Genomic DNA, 16617 nt, shown 5'->3' with positions numbered 1-16617 from the left:
TATAATGGGTCAAAATTATTTTTCAGATTATGTGACTATTGTATGATATGAGCAAATTGTATTTGCATGTTTGATTAGTAATGTCGGCTCGTCACAGCACACGAATGTCAGAGATACGCAGCAAACTCGAGACAGCTGATAAAAAGCCCTCCAGTGGACAGTTAATGTTGATGATGCCTCTCTTGTTCTGTAACTAAAAATCTGTTAGTCAACCCTTTCAGTAAGTTGCCTTATTCAAGAAACCCACAAAGTAACACAACTAGCACCTTAGATGGTCATTAATTTGCTTTGCTTAGCAAAAACCACCTGAGGAATGAAGAGGCAAGATGGATATACGTAATTTTTTTCAAACCTAAGCTTTCAAAGTGACAACAACTACTGACCAAGAACCGATGATTGAAAATGTGGACCATGAAAAGCCAGAGAGCAGCGCCAAAATGGTGAGCGGAATTTCAATTTGCCCCACTAAAGCTGCTAATTGTACAACAAATTTTGCACCCTTATAATATTTTTCTACCAAAGCTGTTGTGGCGGTGAATAAGCCCTCTTTTACATTCAATTGGATTCTCAATGTTATCCACAGGTGCTAAATAAACAGGTAACATCGTAAACATACATGTTCCACATGAATATGGCGTAAATTAATGCTTAACTACACGTGGAAGATGTAAACAGTGAGAGAGCGGTGTGCAGTTGTTGTGTGCAGCTAACATGGCAGAATGTGTCTGGGGAGAACATCTCTACATGTCCGTCCATGATAAAACGTAAGTAAATATTTCTTTATTTAAAGAAAGTGGAGGGTTTACTTTGTAACCGCCATTTTTGCGGGCATTTTTAACACAAAGTTGCAATTTCTGATCGGGTGAAAAATTTGACAGAACACCTGTTAACACCAGCGGGCATACCATATTCAATGGATGACGATCTTAGCGAAAAGTATAGCTGTCCTAAGCAGCCTGATTTAGAATTACCTTAAAAAAAGATGGGAAACAAAAAACACTTATTTTCAACTTATTATTATAATTATTCTTGGAAGTTAATTTTATTGCTGGAACTGCGTTTCGGGTTCATCAACATGTTTTGCCACCCCTGCCCAAAAGTCAAACTCTGCCTATGGTAGTAACGCGTTACATGTAGTCCTTTACATTTACTTGAGTAACTTTTTGAGAAAAATGTACTTCTAAGAGTAGTTTTACTAAGCCATACTTTTTACTTTTCCTTGACTAGATTTGTGAAGAAAAACACTACTCTTACTAAACAAGAGTTACTACATTTTACCTTTTTATTCTACTTTTTTTTTTTTTTTTTTTGCTAGCGATGCTATTGCCAAGAGTAGCGCTACTAATTTCACCAATGAGACGTCGCAACAATAATCACGTGACTCCATTACACCAATCAGACGCAAGCTTGCTGCTCTATGATCACGCAAGCCCGTTCAATCACGCATCTTTAAAGCACTGTAACAAATGAACTATTTGACATTAAGTGCTGCCCTCAACATGAATCAAAATCGCGGATTTAAAACTCTCTCCCAGTTTTTATTTGGCACCGGTTGACTATGGAAAACCGGCGATATGATCCTTTTAATTTCATCATAGTAACAATGACGAAACTACAGTAGAGGTGTCCAAACTTTTTGCCAAGGAGGCCAGATTTGGTGTGGTAAATATGTGTGTGGGGGGGCGACTTTGGCTGACGTCCTTTACATTAAACAATATATTTAGGCAAATTTTAGCAAGCCATTCTGTGTGTCACATTTGCTTCATTATTTTTTTTAATGAATAATTTCAACAATCTCGCAACTAGCCTTTGTGGTGTTCTCTTTTGACTCTCGGGCTCTTGCGAAATACTGCTGCTATAAAATTAAACTAGCTTCAAGTTGCTTCAGTTTCTCGCTACGTATCTTCCCTGTAATCTTATCGTACATGTCAGCGTGTCTTGTTTGGTAATATCGCCTTACATTGAACTCTTTAAAAACAGCAACTGTCTCTTCGCAAATGAGGCAGACACAGTTGTTGCGTATTTTAGTGAAGAAATAGACCAACTTCCACCTATCCTTGAAGCGTCGGCCGTCGCTGTCAACTTTTTTTTGTTGTTGATTGTCACCATTTTAGAAAATTGGGAGTAAAGGGTCACATGGGGTAATGTTGCTTAGAGTGCTGCTGTCTTTTAATGGGTAAATGAGAAGCAGCATTTAGTGCGTAAACTGGGAGCAGTACTGCTGACCAATTTATTAAGTCTGTGTGCGAGCCAGACGCTATTGATTTTGTGACAGAGGCTGGGGGCCGGATGAAATTTGACCACGGGCCGCATTTGGCCCCCGGGCTGGACTTTGGACATGTCTGAACTACAGTATTCACTACTCAAACTAGGAACTAATTTCTCCACTAGAGGGCAGGGCACTCATGCTCTTTGGATGAATAATTCTTCATTACTGTTTTTTTTTCTCTCTTTAACGATTTTTTCCCCCCTTTGGCTTAGTGTGGTTATGGAATGGGTTATTGTACAGTATCATTAAAACAACAGTTCATAAATATAAGTTTGTGCTGAGAAAAAAATAACATTGTTTAATAGAAAAAAAAAATCAAACAAAAATAAGCAGTTACTCAAAATGTTACTCATTACTCGAGTATTCTTTTCACTGGATACTTTTTTATTTGTACTTGAGTACAATTTTTGGATGACCACTTTTACTCTTACTTGAGTAATATTATTTTGAAGTAAAGCTACTCTTACTTGAGTAAAATTTTTGGCTACTCGACCCACCTCTGGTTATTTGTTAGTTTCAGGGCTCCGGAGTGGTTAAGCTAGTGCGAGTCAATGGTGCCTGCTTAGCATGCCAATAAAAACAATATTAACAGATCTAACATCGTCAAATAAATTCAAAATGCAGGTCATTGTTCAAAATACCACTGCGGCCAATACAATGTCACACCAAACTGCCGTAATTCATTTCCTTCTGAAGGACTATTTTTTTTAGAAGTGTAGTGCGACCACTATATGCTTTGGCCACTCATGTTCAGTTTGCTGGGGAGTCCCTTCCGTTCCCACAAAAAAAATCAGCGGTGTAAAAACCAATGTGAAATCACTCAGCCCTGCTTGCCTGGACAGCTTGTTCCCTGCAGAGCTGCTGGATTACAAATGTTGCTGTTCATAGTACAATTATTGACGCGCAATGGTAAGTTTTAATAACTTCATCCTGAAAACAGCCAAGACTATTGATTGCATGGGTCATCGTTTATTCTCATACGTGCATATGTTGTTTTTTTATTGGCATGCTAAGCATGCCTCTCCGGAGCCCTGAAACTAACAAACTGCAAACTGTTGAAATCAACTCCACTGACTAATTAAACCCCCGCTAACTTGAAGATCAAGCCTTATAGCAAAAATTCTGGACTTCCCTTTTTAAAAAAGCTGATATTTCCCTACGCTCTTACGATGTATTTATTTCTGTCGTTGATGCGTGTCCTGTTTTGGATTGTGCAACTGCTCCAAGAAAGTCATATAAATACATGTAAGAAGTCCGCTGAAGGTGTACATCAGTTCAGTGGAATTAATGGCAAATATTTTATTGAATGGGTGTGCTTGAATTAGAGAATCATTCGGACTAGGAAGGTAATCCCCCTTTCAACCTTTTTAGGGCATTCATTTAACTCACTGGCTGCCACTGACAGTGCGAGACGTCTAATCCATTTGAGAGTGTCGACAGTGATAATTTTTATCTACTATTAATTAATTTATAAGGAAAGTTATTATATTTTGTAGTTTGAAAAAACATTTGTCTACATACTCTATGCGGGCATCAGATTTTAGTTCATATAGGCCACAATATTAACATTGGTCATTAAGTATGGCCAACACGACTCATATTGGGATGTCCAAATATGCAGACTCCAGTCCTATATTATTATTATTGTACTACAAAAAAAAAAACTCTTTCCTCATCCGCCCCCCCATCTCCCCTGATAAGCTGGGTGGCTGTTCATCTCAAGCTCAGGTCCTCTACCAGAGGGCTGGGGGCTTGAGGGTCCTGCGCAATATCTTCGCTGTTCCTAGGACTGCGCTCTTCTGGATGGAAATGTCAGATGTTATTCCAGGTATCTGCTGGAGCCACTTCTCCAGTGCTCCTATGACCACAGGCACCATTGTTACTTTCACCTTCCAAGTTCTCTCCAGCTCTTCCTTGAGCCCTTGGTATTTCTCTTGTTTATTGTGTTCCTCTTTCTTGATATTGCCATCATTGGGGATGGCTACATTGATCACAACGGCTGTCCTCTGCTGCTTATCCATGATCATGATGTCTGGTTGGTTGAACACGACCATCTTATCAGTCTGTATCCGGAAGTCCCACAGAATCTTAGCCCTCTCATTTTCCACCACCTTAGGAAGTGTTTCCAGTCCATACTCTGCACAAATGTTTCTGTACACTATACCAACATCTGTATTATATAGAAAACAGAAATTAACTCTAATAATGGCCGAATATACAGGGTGTTCCAAAATGTTTCGTTGGCCAATAATTTTGACAATTTTCGTTGGAATGACCTCAAATTTTCACATCTTGTGTAGAAACGTTTCAAGTTTTTGTGTGTAACGTTTGACATTTCTATCTTTTCAGGTTAAGAAATGACATTCACTTCAAAAGAAAAGACATTTTGCGTGATAGAGTATGCTTGGACTCAGTCACCGAAGACAGTGCAGCATGCCTTCTTCACAAATTTTGCAAAGACGGCACCAACTGAACAACAAAACAGAGAATTACAGCTGCACTGGAAACTGTTACCGAAGACATGCTGCAGCGAGTTTGGCACGAGCTCAAATACCGACTCAACGTGTGCAGAGTCACAGGCGGCGCTCATATTAATCATTTATGAAAATCTGTCATAGAACCAACAAATATTTGTACTTTTCTTTGTAAATTTACCCAATAAAACTTCTGACCTTCAACATAAAGTGTATTTAGTTTCATTAAGATCCATCATGTAGTTTCCGAGATAGGGGCATTTAGAATGGGGTCATCCATTGTCCTATGGCAGTATATATACAGTGGGGAGAACAAGTATTTGATACACAGTCAATGGGAAAACCCATTGGCAGTGTATCAAATACTTGTTCTCCCCACTGTATATATATATATATATATATATATATATATATATTTATTTGAGACCCCAATTTGGCCAAATTTCAAAAATGTCCTATATGCACGTGTGATACATCTTTAGAAAGCTTAAAATCTCAATTTTCACGGGGAAGAAAAATTTTGAACAGGAGGGCATTTAAAAATAATAATAATAATTTTTTTTAAACAGCAAAATCCTAACAGGAGGTGAGAGCACGCGAGAACATAATTAAAGACGCCATGATTTTAACGAGATATTATCACGTACTTACCTCTTTTTGATCCAAAAACTCCATGTAGCATGTATCACCGGGTGTCAAGACACAGCTGTGAATGATCACAGCCGGATTTTGGGGGGATTTTATGGGTGAAACATAGTAATATGACAAGGTACGCGATGCAGAAATCGCAGACATCAAGGAGTGGTCGAGATTTTCTTTTTCATATATTTAACCTTTTAAACGTTTTTTTTCTTCTATTTTATTTTGTTTGGATCGATTCTTTATCCTCTAACATATCGGGGAAAATGCGACAGTAACAAAAAAAAATACAATTAAGCAATAGTTATGAGGTAGATATCCGTGACTTATTTACAGACACCAATTTTTTTCATTGTGACGTAATTTCTTTAAAAGTTTAAAATATTCGAGTGAAAAAATGTTTAAAGTATTTTTTTTTTAAACGAAATATTAGACATTGATTAATGATTCTAAGCTAAAAATGACAGAAATTTTGATTAATAAATATAATTACTTCTTTTTATGGCTGGGTTAAAACAAAAGCGGTTGCGCGACGTCTGTAAACGGGGGTTTCCAGGGTAAAAGGGACAAATTAAAAATAGTTCGGGGGCTTAATGCGCCATGAATCTGCTATGGCAGCATATAGACATATTGTTCTATCAAACACAACAGTTCTTTTGGCTTAAAATACAGCAGTTTATTTTAAAGAGGGGTGCAAGAGCAGAAACTGCTTTTTCAGTCTTGTCTGTGTTTTCCGCTAAATATATACATACATACATAATCATAATATTTGAATAAGTGCCCTATAAGGGGTAAATACTTTTGCCTACTCATTATCAACAGAATTCACATAGAGAAAGTAAATGTGAGTAAATTGAAACAAAATCATTACTATTCTAATTTTTGTTTGTTGGCTTTGGTTAACTGATATTTTCTCATATATTGTGGATTATCTCAAAACAAGGTGGGAATTACTGGTATAGAAGAAAAACAACATCACACGACGACTGTATCTATAATTAGAAGTCAAGAGTAGCAGTACGGAATGTGCGTTCATGAAGCATTCACACGGTCAAACAAATTTATAGAGAAAGGTCTCGAAGATTCCATTCAACTCTGAGAGCCAGGTCACAGGATAAATAAAATATTCATTCAAAATTTGGGAATTTAAATACTGATTTAAATAAAAGATTTAGATTCACACCTTGTCTTCTATTTAGAGGACTTGTTTATTGATTTATTTATTACAAAAAAAAAAGTAGATAGAACACGCATGCGCACTTAGTATGACGTAACCCTGGTGTCCGGTTAGCTAGCTTCCGGCTAGTTAGCAAGTTGTGAACAGCGTACTAAGAAAGCGCGAAACTAGCTTACTAACAAATACATAACCAGTTTTTGCCTGTTGTGACCACCGACATCGACTATGGATGACGATTCCTACCCCAGAACGTTGTGGGTTTCAATCGCCTTTTTTAAAGATCGGCAGTGTTTTTTAGGTTGCTAACTTCAAAAAGCGGTCGCTATCTTGACGCTAACTGCTAGTTGTATATCGGTGTGTATTTCAGCCAAGAGTCAAGTTGAAGTCAACAGTGTTCGCAAACTATAAATTTACAAACAGTATTGCTAATAGTAGTCTCTAACTGTGCGACAAACTGCCTCAAATGTCCGTAGCTGCTAAATTAGCAACGTCAGCCCGGGTTGTGTCAAGTGAAGCCACAGACACGTTGACATTTCCATCTTGAAGGCATACATACCCATTCCCCACTGTTGTTATTTTTAACTGTCGGAACATTCTTTAATTTCTTCGTTTTCTTCCAGGTACGTGGGAAACCTCTCTAGGGATGTGACCGAAATTCTGATTCTACAACTGTTCACTCAAATAGGGCCTTGTAAAAGTTGTAAAATGATCACAGAGGTAGGTGGTAAACATATTCTTGAGATTTATACCGAAATTTTACTTAAGCTTGAATAACATTTTTTAAAACTATTGCTCTCCAGTCTATAATAGGAGAGTCTACTTTCTCTATGTCTATGCTAACGTAAAGCCATGATTCAAAGACTGAATTAACTCTTTGATATGACTTTCAGCATACGACGAATGACCCCTATTGCTTCGTGGAATTCTTTGAACACAGAGACGCTGCAGCAGCCCTCGCCGCTATGAATGGAAGAAAAATACTTGGAAAGGTTCGATATATTTCTTGATGCAGTCTTATTTAAAATGGTATTAGGTTAATAGTATTGCTTCTTAATAGAAAGTGCCTGCAAGACTTAAGTGATGTTTCCTCCCTTCATTTACAGGAGGTCAAAGTAAATTGGGCCACCACGCCAAGTAGCCAAAAGAAAGACACATCCAGTAAGCATTCTGAGCAATTATCTTAAATGTAAGATTTTTTTTCCTCAATTGTTTTTATGTCGTTGTAGATCATTTCCATGTGTTTGTGGGTGATCTGAGCCCTGAGATTAGCACAGAAGATGTAAGAGCTGCATTTGCACCTTTTGGGAAAATCTCGTAAGTTTTTTTCTTTTCCGCTGTATTGTTTCATTTTTTTCAAATACAACCTTAACATCAAAGCTTGCCTGTAAGAATCATGTTTTAAATTGCCTGCTCTCAGAAACTTGTGTTAATGCAGCAATAACATTTTAAGTAATTTGCACTGTCTTTTATTTAGCCTTTAACTCCTTAGCTGTCTTTGATGGTGCTTTAGTCTGGTAACGAATGATCGCATACGATGGCTTTGAAATATGTGGATTCACTCCTCCCAGTTTAAATAAATTAGATGGCTATCATTGTCAATGGCAGGCAATGGGTTAAATAGCTCTCTGTACACTTACAAAAAATAAAAATGTAAGCACATTTGTATATGTTCTTCCTAGTAAAAACTGTCAGGTATCTTAGAAAAAAATGTTGACGCTTCACTAAGATTAGCAAGGTGAAAAGATTTCCCCAAATGTTACGTCGTGTTGGAACGGACAGAAAAACCATTTTAAAACAAATATTTAGGGATAAATTGTTCATTTTTGTGTGTGACAGGGGGAAAAAGCTTTTGGGGTAGGGTGGGGGTGGATTTGGGTGTGAAATTGGGCGTATTGGAGAAAATGTGGTTAAAAAATGCCTTCAAGATAGAGTAAAATAGAAATTTATTATTGCTCAACATATATCCTTGGTCCTTACATTTTGTTTGTGACTTCTCCAATTGGCTGTCAAGTTTGAGTTTAAAATAGCCACCAATTTGCTCATAGGGTTTGAAATTCCTATGTCCAAATTACCTTGAGGTTTCAGTGTCACTCTCATTTGAAAATGTAATATCCTCAGCCTGTAAAAACATAAAACCGTACACACTAAATGTTATATCGTCAGTCAGGAGTCATTGATTACCACTCACCTAAATGAAGTGCTCTCTTGCAGTTCACGTTTTTCAGCATTATCTCAGATAGTGTTTTTCTTCTGTGCATATTTAGGAAATGGTAAGTTTCAGCACTTTGTAAGCTGTGTATATGAACCTGAACAGCCTTTAGATGTGGGTCTAAGTGAAGTAATAGCATTTTGGTTATTTTACAGAAATGCTCATAGGATTGGACAGGATCTTGAAGGCTAACAGCAAGGATCTGTGCACTCTGGAGACTCATATGTAGTTTTTTTCTCTATTCAATTTTTCTTCTTGTCTTTATTTCTAGATGCTTTGTATTTACGTGAAATGGTATAGATTATGATCACAGTCCGTATTAAATGTATTCCTCTAAATTGTTTTTAATTGCATATTAACTTTTACGCTCTTCAAAAATTTCTGAAAATTGTCAATTTCTCAAAATTTGCAGCTTCCCAAATGCCGTACTCCATATTGGTGGTAAAGAATTGACCAAGGAAAATAAAGTAATCTGGCCATGTATGCCATTTTATTCCTTTTATTCTTATGTATTCTATATTTTTAATCTGTAGGACAGAAGAGAATGCATGGTACTGTACATCATATTTGGTGAGATTAAACATAGACATTATAACAGGTTCTTATGGCTATAACATGTTAGTTAATACATTTTAGTCATGTAAAATCTATATTTAGACTGCATGTACACCTTTTTAATTCCTTCTTTTGAGTCAGTGAGTCAGCACTCGATCCAGGGTCCAGATAGCTACCATTAACCTAGGACAGTGTAGTGGATTCACAGTTCTGTGTGTCTTTTGCGTGACTCCTATTTTAGTGCAATTCAATGTGGCTGAAAAACTCACAGATGTTTTCGCATTTTGCTCCAGAGATGCTCGTGTTGTGAAGGACATGGCGACAGGCAAATCAAAGGGGTATGGATTTGTGTCCTTCTACAACAAACTGGTAAGGCTCCAGTGCCGCAACACAGATGAAAGGTTATTTCTTTTCCTGTCTATTATTCTACTTTTTGGACAAATATTTTTAGAAATGCATAGTTCCACACATGCACACAATGGTATTTTTTTCGACTCTTAACATTGTTAAAGATAACAGGCACAGAATAATTTGTAGATTATTAGCCTTAAAGGTATTGGAAGTTCCTCAAATAGTGGCCGTTCTCCAATTTGTCACTGGATGTGTCATTCTCTTTAAGCAAGCGTGTCAAACTCAATTTTGACACTGGCCGTATTTGGGTTATGGTTTACTTAATTTACGTTTAATCCAAAACTAATCAATTCAATTTATGAGCCACTTAACCTCATGAGGGTGCTGGACCTATCCTAGTTAAAGGAAACCGCTGATAGCAAGACTTGTAGTTCTTAAAGATAAACATTAGTATGAGTTAAAATAATTCGATATCAAAACCCCTCTTGACGTTTCGTTTTTATACAATTTGTAAAATTAGTTTAACTAGTAGGGTGCCATTGTTGTTGATGTTGCAGGGCGGTGATGTCACTGGACTATGCTGCCGGGCTTCCAGAAAATGACTAGTGACATAAACACGTCATCTGTTCAGCCCCTTCAATTTGAACCCGGGCGGAACATTAATTAGCAGGACAGAACTGTCGATATTTCGCAAAACGAGCAGGAAAAGCAAAATGAACAGGGGAGACTGGATAAGACAAGTCCAGTGTAGGACAAAACCGGTGTTCTGCAAAAATGTGCTACATCGGCGAAATGTCTTAAAGGGGGGAATTTGACACCGAAAGTACTACCGTGCGGTTTTAGCTTGTTTTGTTTAGATGCATACAGGCAGAACATATTCAAGATGTCTTAAGAAAATACTTAAACACAGTAATAACAAATATGGGTGGTTTGAATACGCTATGTGGCTAATGTGATAACAGATCAACAATCTGCTTAAAAGCTACCACAAGAAAACAATGCTTAACAGTATGAGAGGGAAACACATGCAAAAAGTATTTTGAGGCAATGAAAAGGTAATAAGACTCAATAAAAACACAAATAGTAACAGATGTGCACATGTGTTGGACGTCTCGCCATGTAAATAACCAACGAAGGGCTCGAGAATACAAACTGTCAAATGGCAGCAAGTCAATATCTCGGCAACCTGCCTAGGATCGGTTTAAAGACACTGCTGATGAGCTGGAATTGGATGCAGGTACGATGTCAGGAACGCATCCCAAATCTCTAACAAAACACTTAATCTCATCAGCATCAGAATGTGACAAAATCATGCCAGTCATCATACTAGCTTCGCTTGCTAGCTAGCACAGCTATTCTCCCAGTCCAGGCCAACTACGTCATCACCCCGAGCGTCCATTGCACGCATAAAACATGGCGCCCTCCGTAAGTCAAAACATGTACTATTTTAGATTTTTAAATCAATGGCAATCATTTATCTTTCTAATCACATATTTTAGTAAAAGAGAACAATTTTGGTTTATTAGAGTCTTCAAGTCCGAGGTTCCCTTTAACAGTAGGCAGTAGGCGGGACACACCCTGAATTGTTTGCCAGCCAACTACAAGACACAAACAACCGTACACACACACTAACTAAAACCTAGGGACCATTTGGTGTGTTCAATCAGCCTATATTGCATGTTTTTGGGATGTGGGAGGAACCCACACATGCACAGAGAGACCATGCAACTCCGCTCAGGAAGGCCAGGGCCCGGGATCGAACCCTTGATCTCAGAACTGTGAGGTGGACGTGTTAAACACTCAGCTACCATGCTGCCTCATTTATTTATTTTACACACTATTAAAAGAAGAAAAATATATTTTTTTTCAGATTTCTGTAGTCCTCAATATTTCTTTGGGGACTACAGAAATGTTACTTTGGCAAGAAACCTGCAGTCAACGCATGTGATTTTAAATGCTCCACAAAATAATGATGTGGGACAGATCTGAACCCCGGGCCTTGAGTTTGACACGCAGCTTAAAGATATGTCCCAGTTAAGGTTAAGGTTTTTTTTCCCCTAAAGATACGTCCCAATTAAGGTTAAGGTTTTTTTTCCTAAAGAAAACTAAATTGGATTCATCTTCCATATCGTCACGCCATTTCGAACCAATCTGTAAATAATCATTTTTTCGTTTGCAGTCCATTTATGATTCCTAAAATGCATATTTACAGTTAAAAAAAAACAAAAAAAACCCCGACAGTAACTTGGCCGCTGTTTGTGGAAATTCCGCATGTTTTAAGTAATTGACCACTAATATTACTAATCATTAGTATACGGTAATTTATTTAGTTGAGTAGCAGGGTGAACTTGCCGATTTGTTCCCATAGGATGCAGAGAATGCCATTGTTCACATGGGCGGCCAGTGGCTGGGAGGACGTCAAATCCGGACCAACTGGGCAACACGAAAACCACCTGCTCCCAAAAACACTCAGGACAGTAAGTTTTGAATGCCAATGTTTTGTTGATTCTGCGAAAACGGTATGTTTTGTTAGTGCGGGTGTTTTTTTTTTTTTTTTTGGTCTCACTTGTTTTGTGTTGATTTCAGATGGCTCAAAACAACTGAGATTCGATGATGTTGTGAGCCAATCCAGTCCACAGAACTGTACTGTGTACTGTGGAGGGATTCAATCTGGACTAACTGGCAAGTTAAAAAAAAAAAATTGTTCTTTAAGATTGATGTCAGTGTCGACAAATGTACATTAAATGGCTTTTCTCTCAATTTATTTCAGATGAAATAATGCGGCAGACCTTCTCGCCATTCGGTCAGATCATGGAAATCAGAGTCTTCCCTGAGAAAGGTTATTCATTCATCAGGTAATTGCAGCATTTAGCCTGTAGATGTCAACCTCGCTCTATGTTGACTATTAACTCTTCCATTTGACAGGTTTTCCTCCCATGACAGTGCTGCACACGCTATTGTGTCAGTAAATGGCACAGGCATTGAAGGACACATAGTCAAGTGCTACTGGGGCAAAGAATCTCCTGATATGACCAAAAGTTCCCAACAGGTAACATAAATGTCAAAAGTAAGGTATTTAGTTTGTGATATCGCTTCTGAGTGACTATTTGTTGTCACAGGTTGAATACGGCCAGTGGGGCCAATGGAATCAGGTCTATGGGAGTCCGCAGCAGCAGTATGGACAGCAGTATATGACTAATGGATGGCAAGTTCCCTCCTATAACATGTATGGCCAGTCATGGAATCAACAAGGATTTGGAGTAGAGTATGTATCAAATGCAATGTTTCATTAGAAACTAAAACTGATATGATATACAATTTAACAGATAAAGCTAAATATTTGGGCGATCCACTTTATGCGGAGAACTTTCTAATGAATAATTCCTTGATTTCACAGGCAGTCTCAGTCGCCTGGTTGGGTCGGAGGATTTGGCTCTCAGTCAGCTCAGGCTTCTGCCTCGGCAAATTCAGTTGTGTCCAACTTCAACATGACTGGTTATCAGACACAGTGAGCTGGTCCTAAAAAAAGCCTATTACTGAGAAGAACCAGCTCTGGTCAAAGCATATTCATAAAGCCTTTATTTGCCTCAAAGGACAAATAATTTAATTGATAGCGCCAGTTTCAAATATTTTTTGCAAACGAAAAGTTCACATATAGTTTATGAGGATCCAGCGAACTACGTAAGTCTTGCCAACATGAAATTAATCGGAAGGAGCTCTGACTCTGTTGCTCTTTGGCCCTTGTGTGTCGTTTTAGCAAGACTTAAAAGTTAAGATCATCTCAATTGCATTTGAAGTTTGGGTAAAAGCTTTAATTCATTGGTTGCCATTGACAGCAATAGACGTCCAATCCATTTGAACTGGGTGGGCGAGCAGACAATGAACGGATGTTTATTCCCGGCTAGCCTTCCTGGCAGTCTGGCAAGTCTAGTGACAAATTTATTTAAATTCACAGCAGAAGGTAAAGTCCCACATAGTTGGACACTTATCGTCAATGGGACTGAATGATAACTCTAAAAACATTTTTCTTTTTAAATCACAAATATATGCGTTTTTTGTTGTTGTTGTTGTTTTTTTTTTTTTTTTTTTTCTGCTAGTGTCTCACATGTTTAATTTTGTATGAAAACTTAAAACTACAGCAATACTTCAACAGTGTTCCTCACACTTCTTAAACGAATATCAAATATTTTCAATTTGCCAGTTGCAGTCCTGTCAGAATGTTTATGGACTGCTGGCACTTGGAGCATTTTCTATTATTTTATACTACAGTTAAGAACACAGCGGTTTATGAGTTGATATTTTTAATTTACGTGTGTACAAGTCAAGAGTGTCTCACATAACCACCAATTGCTTCACTTGCAATGAGCCACGGTAACCTTATAACATTGGCCTGTGTTCAGATAACAGCCATACAGTCACTGCATTTTTGATATGAACGAAAAGTGCTTTGTAAATAGAAGTCCTGAAATAGTTTGCAGCACACAAAAATTTCTATTAAGCGGTGTGGCTTTAAAATTAAAGTGGACGTATGGCTCGGTTTACTTTTGTGAGCAAAGATAGTGTTACTTTTACTGCTCATCTGCCCCTTCTTTTGAGTGGACAACTGCATGTTAATTGTTGAGCTTTTGAATTGTTTTGTGAGTGAGCTTATCTCCTAGCAAAGGAAAAACTCCATTATAGGATCACAGTTGCATTTGATTGAAGGGTTAAATTAAAAGAATTCACCTGCTTGTTCACGAATGTTTGTGCATATTCTGGGCTGGTTTCCTAGAGGAATATAGTCTTCCTTTTTCATTATTCCTTGCTGATCCCTGATTTTAGAATATTTTTTAATCAGTAACCTTTGTAAAGACTATACCTTATGTCCGACTTTATTTTCAGGGTATTGCATGTTAGTGGACAAATTTGTAAAATGGCAGTTTTCCACACAAAAGACAGAAGGTACTACTATCCCCCCGCCCCACCAGTGTTCTTTAAAGTTTGTAGTTAAACATTTTCCATTTGGCTTGAATTAATTTGCCATTTGTTTTAGCACAGCAGCTTTTTTTTTGTTGGGGGGGGGGGGGGGGGGGTTAACAAAACAATTGGTAAAATAATAATTGCAAAACCTTTTGCTGCCCCAGTGAAATTGTAAATAACTATGGGTAGGATGTTGTGAAAAAATGTCTTGAGTAAATATCAAATTAATCGGGTTGACCATTTTTAAATTATCTACTGAGGAATTAGCCTTTTTCTTGAAGTAGCAGGAAGCAGATGTTTTAGCTTGACCTGCACGATTGTGACGTGTAATATATTTGTTGCATAAGATACTGAATGTAATGACAATTTGCTTCCGTGACAAACAAGTGATGTTTAATAAAAGCTGGGAATGGTTTTCTTTAGAAAATAGAAGCATATTTAGTCACTTGAAATAAAGACACACTCAAACCAGGTCTTTTGGGATCTTTATTACTTATTTCTCTGCATACACTGCTGGGCAAAAGTATTGGCACCCATGCAATTCAGTCAGACAATGCTCAATTTCTCCCAGAATATGATTGCAATTACAAATGCTTTGGTAGTAATATCTTCATTGATTTTGCTTGCAATGAAAAAAAACAAAAGAGAATTGGGGGGGGGGGGGGGGGGGGGATGGGGGGTAAATCATTTTACACAGAACTCCAAAAATGGCCTCAACAAAAGTATTGGCACCCTTTGAAAAATCGTGACGCTTCTCTAATTGGTGTAATAAACAGCACCGTTTACTTACCTGTGGCACACTTTACCTGTGGTGGCAATAACTCAAACTTGCAGCCAGTTAAAATTGATTAAAGTTGACTCAACCTGTGTCCTTGTGCCTACCACATTGAATTTAGAAAAAAAAAAGTGAGGACTTGAGAAGCAAAATTGTGAGGAAGCATGGGCAATCCCAAGGCTACAAGTCTATCTCCAAAGACCTGAATGTTCCTGTGTCTACCGTGCGCAGTGTCATCAAAAAGTGTAAGCCAGTGGCACTGTGGACAACCTCCCAAGATGGGGACAGAAAAGAAAAATTGACAAGAGATTTCAACGAAAGATGGTGGATAAAGAACCTCGACTAACATCCAAACAAGTTTAACTTTCCTGTAGTCCGAGGGTATAGCAGTGTCGACCCATACTATCCGCCAGCATCTGAATAAAAAGGGATTCTGCGGTAGGATACCCAGGAAGACCCCACCTCTGACCCAGAGACAAAAAAAGCCAGGATGGGGTTTGACAAAACTTACCTGAAAAAGCCAAAAACGTTTTGGAAGAATGTTCTCTGGTCAGATCAGACAAAAGTCGAGCTTTTGGGGGGGAAAGCATCAACATTGAGTTTACGGGGGGAAAAAACGAGGCCTTCAAAAGAAAAGACGGTCCCCACAGTCAAGCATGGCGGAGGTTGCCTTATGTTTTGGGGTTGCTCTGCTGCCTCTGGCACTGGACTGCTTGACCCTGTGCATGGCATTATGAAGTCTGAAGACTCCCAACAAATTTTGTAGCATAATGTAGGGCCCAGTGTGAGAAAGCCGTCTCCCTCAGAGGTCATGGTTCTTTCAGCAGGACAATGCCCTAAAACACACTCCAAAAAGCAATAGAAAATGGTTTGAGAGAATGCACTGGAGACTTCTAAAGTGTCCAGCAATGAATCCAGACCTGAATCCCATAGAACACCTGTGGGGAGATCTGAAAATGGCAGTTTGGAAAAGGCACCCTTCAAATCTCAGTGACCCGGAGCAGTTGGCAAAAAAAGAATGGTCTAAAATTCCAGCAGAGCATTGTAAGAAACTCATTGATGGATACCGGAAGTGGTTGTTCGCAGTTATTTTGTCTAAAGGTTGTTCTACCAAGTATTAGGCTGAGGGTGCCAATATTTTTTGTCCGGCCCATTTTTGGAGTTTTGTGTAAAATGATATATATATTAGGGCTGTCAAAATTAACGCGT

At 38.2% G+C, this 16617-nt stretch overlaps 1 protein-coding gene across 1 annotated transcript; it reads left to right on the top strand.

The window, feature by feature from the left end:
• The first annotated feature begins 6571 nt into the window (after nt 1-6571).
• On the top strand, nt 6572-14737 carry tial1 (TIA1 cytotoxic granule-associated RNA binding protein-like 1). The gene is made up of 12 exons (XM_057849030.1): nt 6572-6813; nt 7180-7276; nt 7450-7548; nt 7663-7717; nt 7786-7873; nt 9617-9692; nt 12043-12151; nt 12261-12356; nt 12445-12529; nt 12600-12723; nt 12794-12939; nt 13072-14737. The coding sequence occupies exons 1-12, from the start codon at nt 6785-6787 to the stop codon at nt 13184-13186; spliced, it is 1119 nt and encodes a 372-aa protein (XP_057705013.1). The 5' UTR covers nt 6572-6784; the 3' UTR covers nt 13187-14737.
• Nucleotides 14738-16617: the final 1880 nt, after the last annotated feature.

Source organism: Corythoichthys intestinalis, chromosome 10 (genome assembly GCF_030265065.1).
Source record: "Corythoichthys intestinalis isolate RoL2023-P3 chromosome 10, ASM3026506v1, whole genome shotgun sequence".
Taxonomy (NCBI): domain Eukaryota; kingdom Metazoa; phylum Chordata; class Actinopteri; order Syngnathiformes; family Syngnathidae; genus Corythoichthys; species Corythoichthys intestinalis.
The sequence above is the reverse complement of the archived record's forward strand: the minus strand, read 5'-3'. Positions and strand labels throughout refer to the sequence as shown.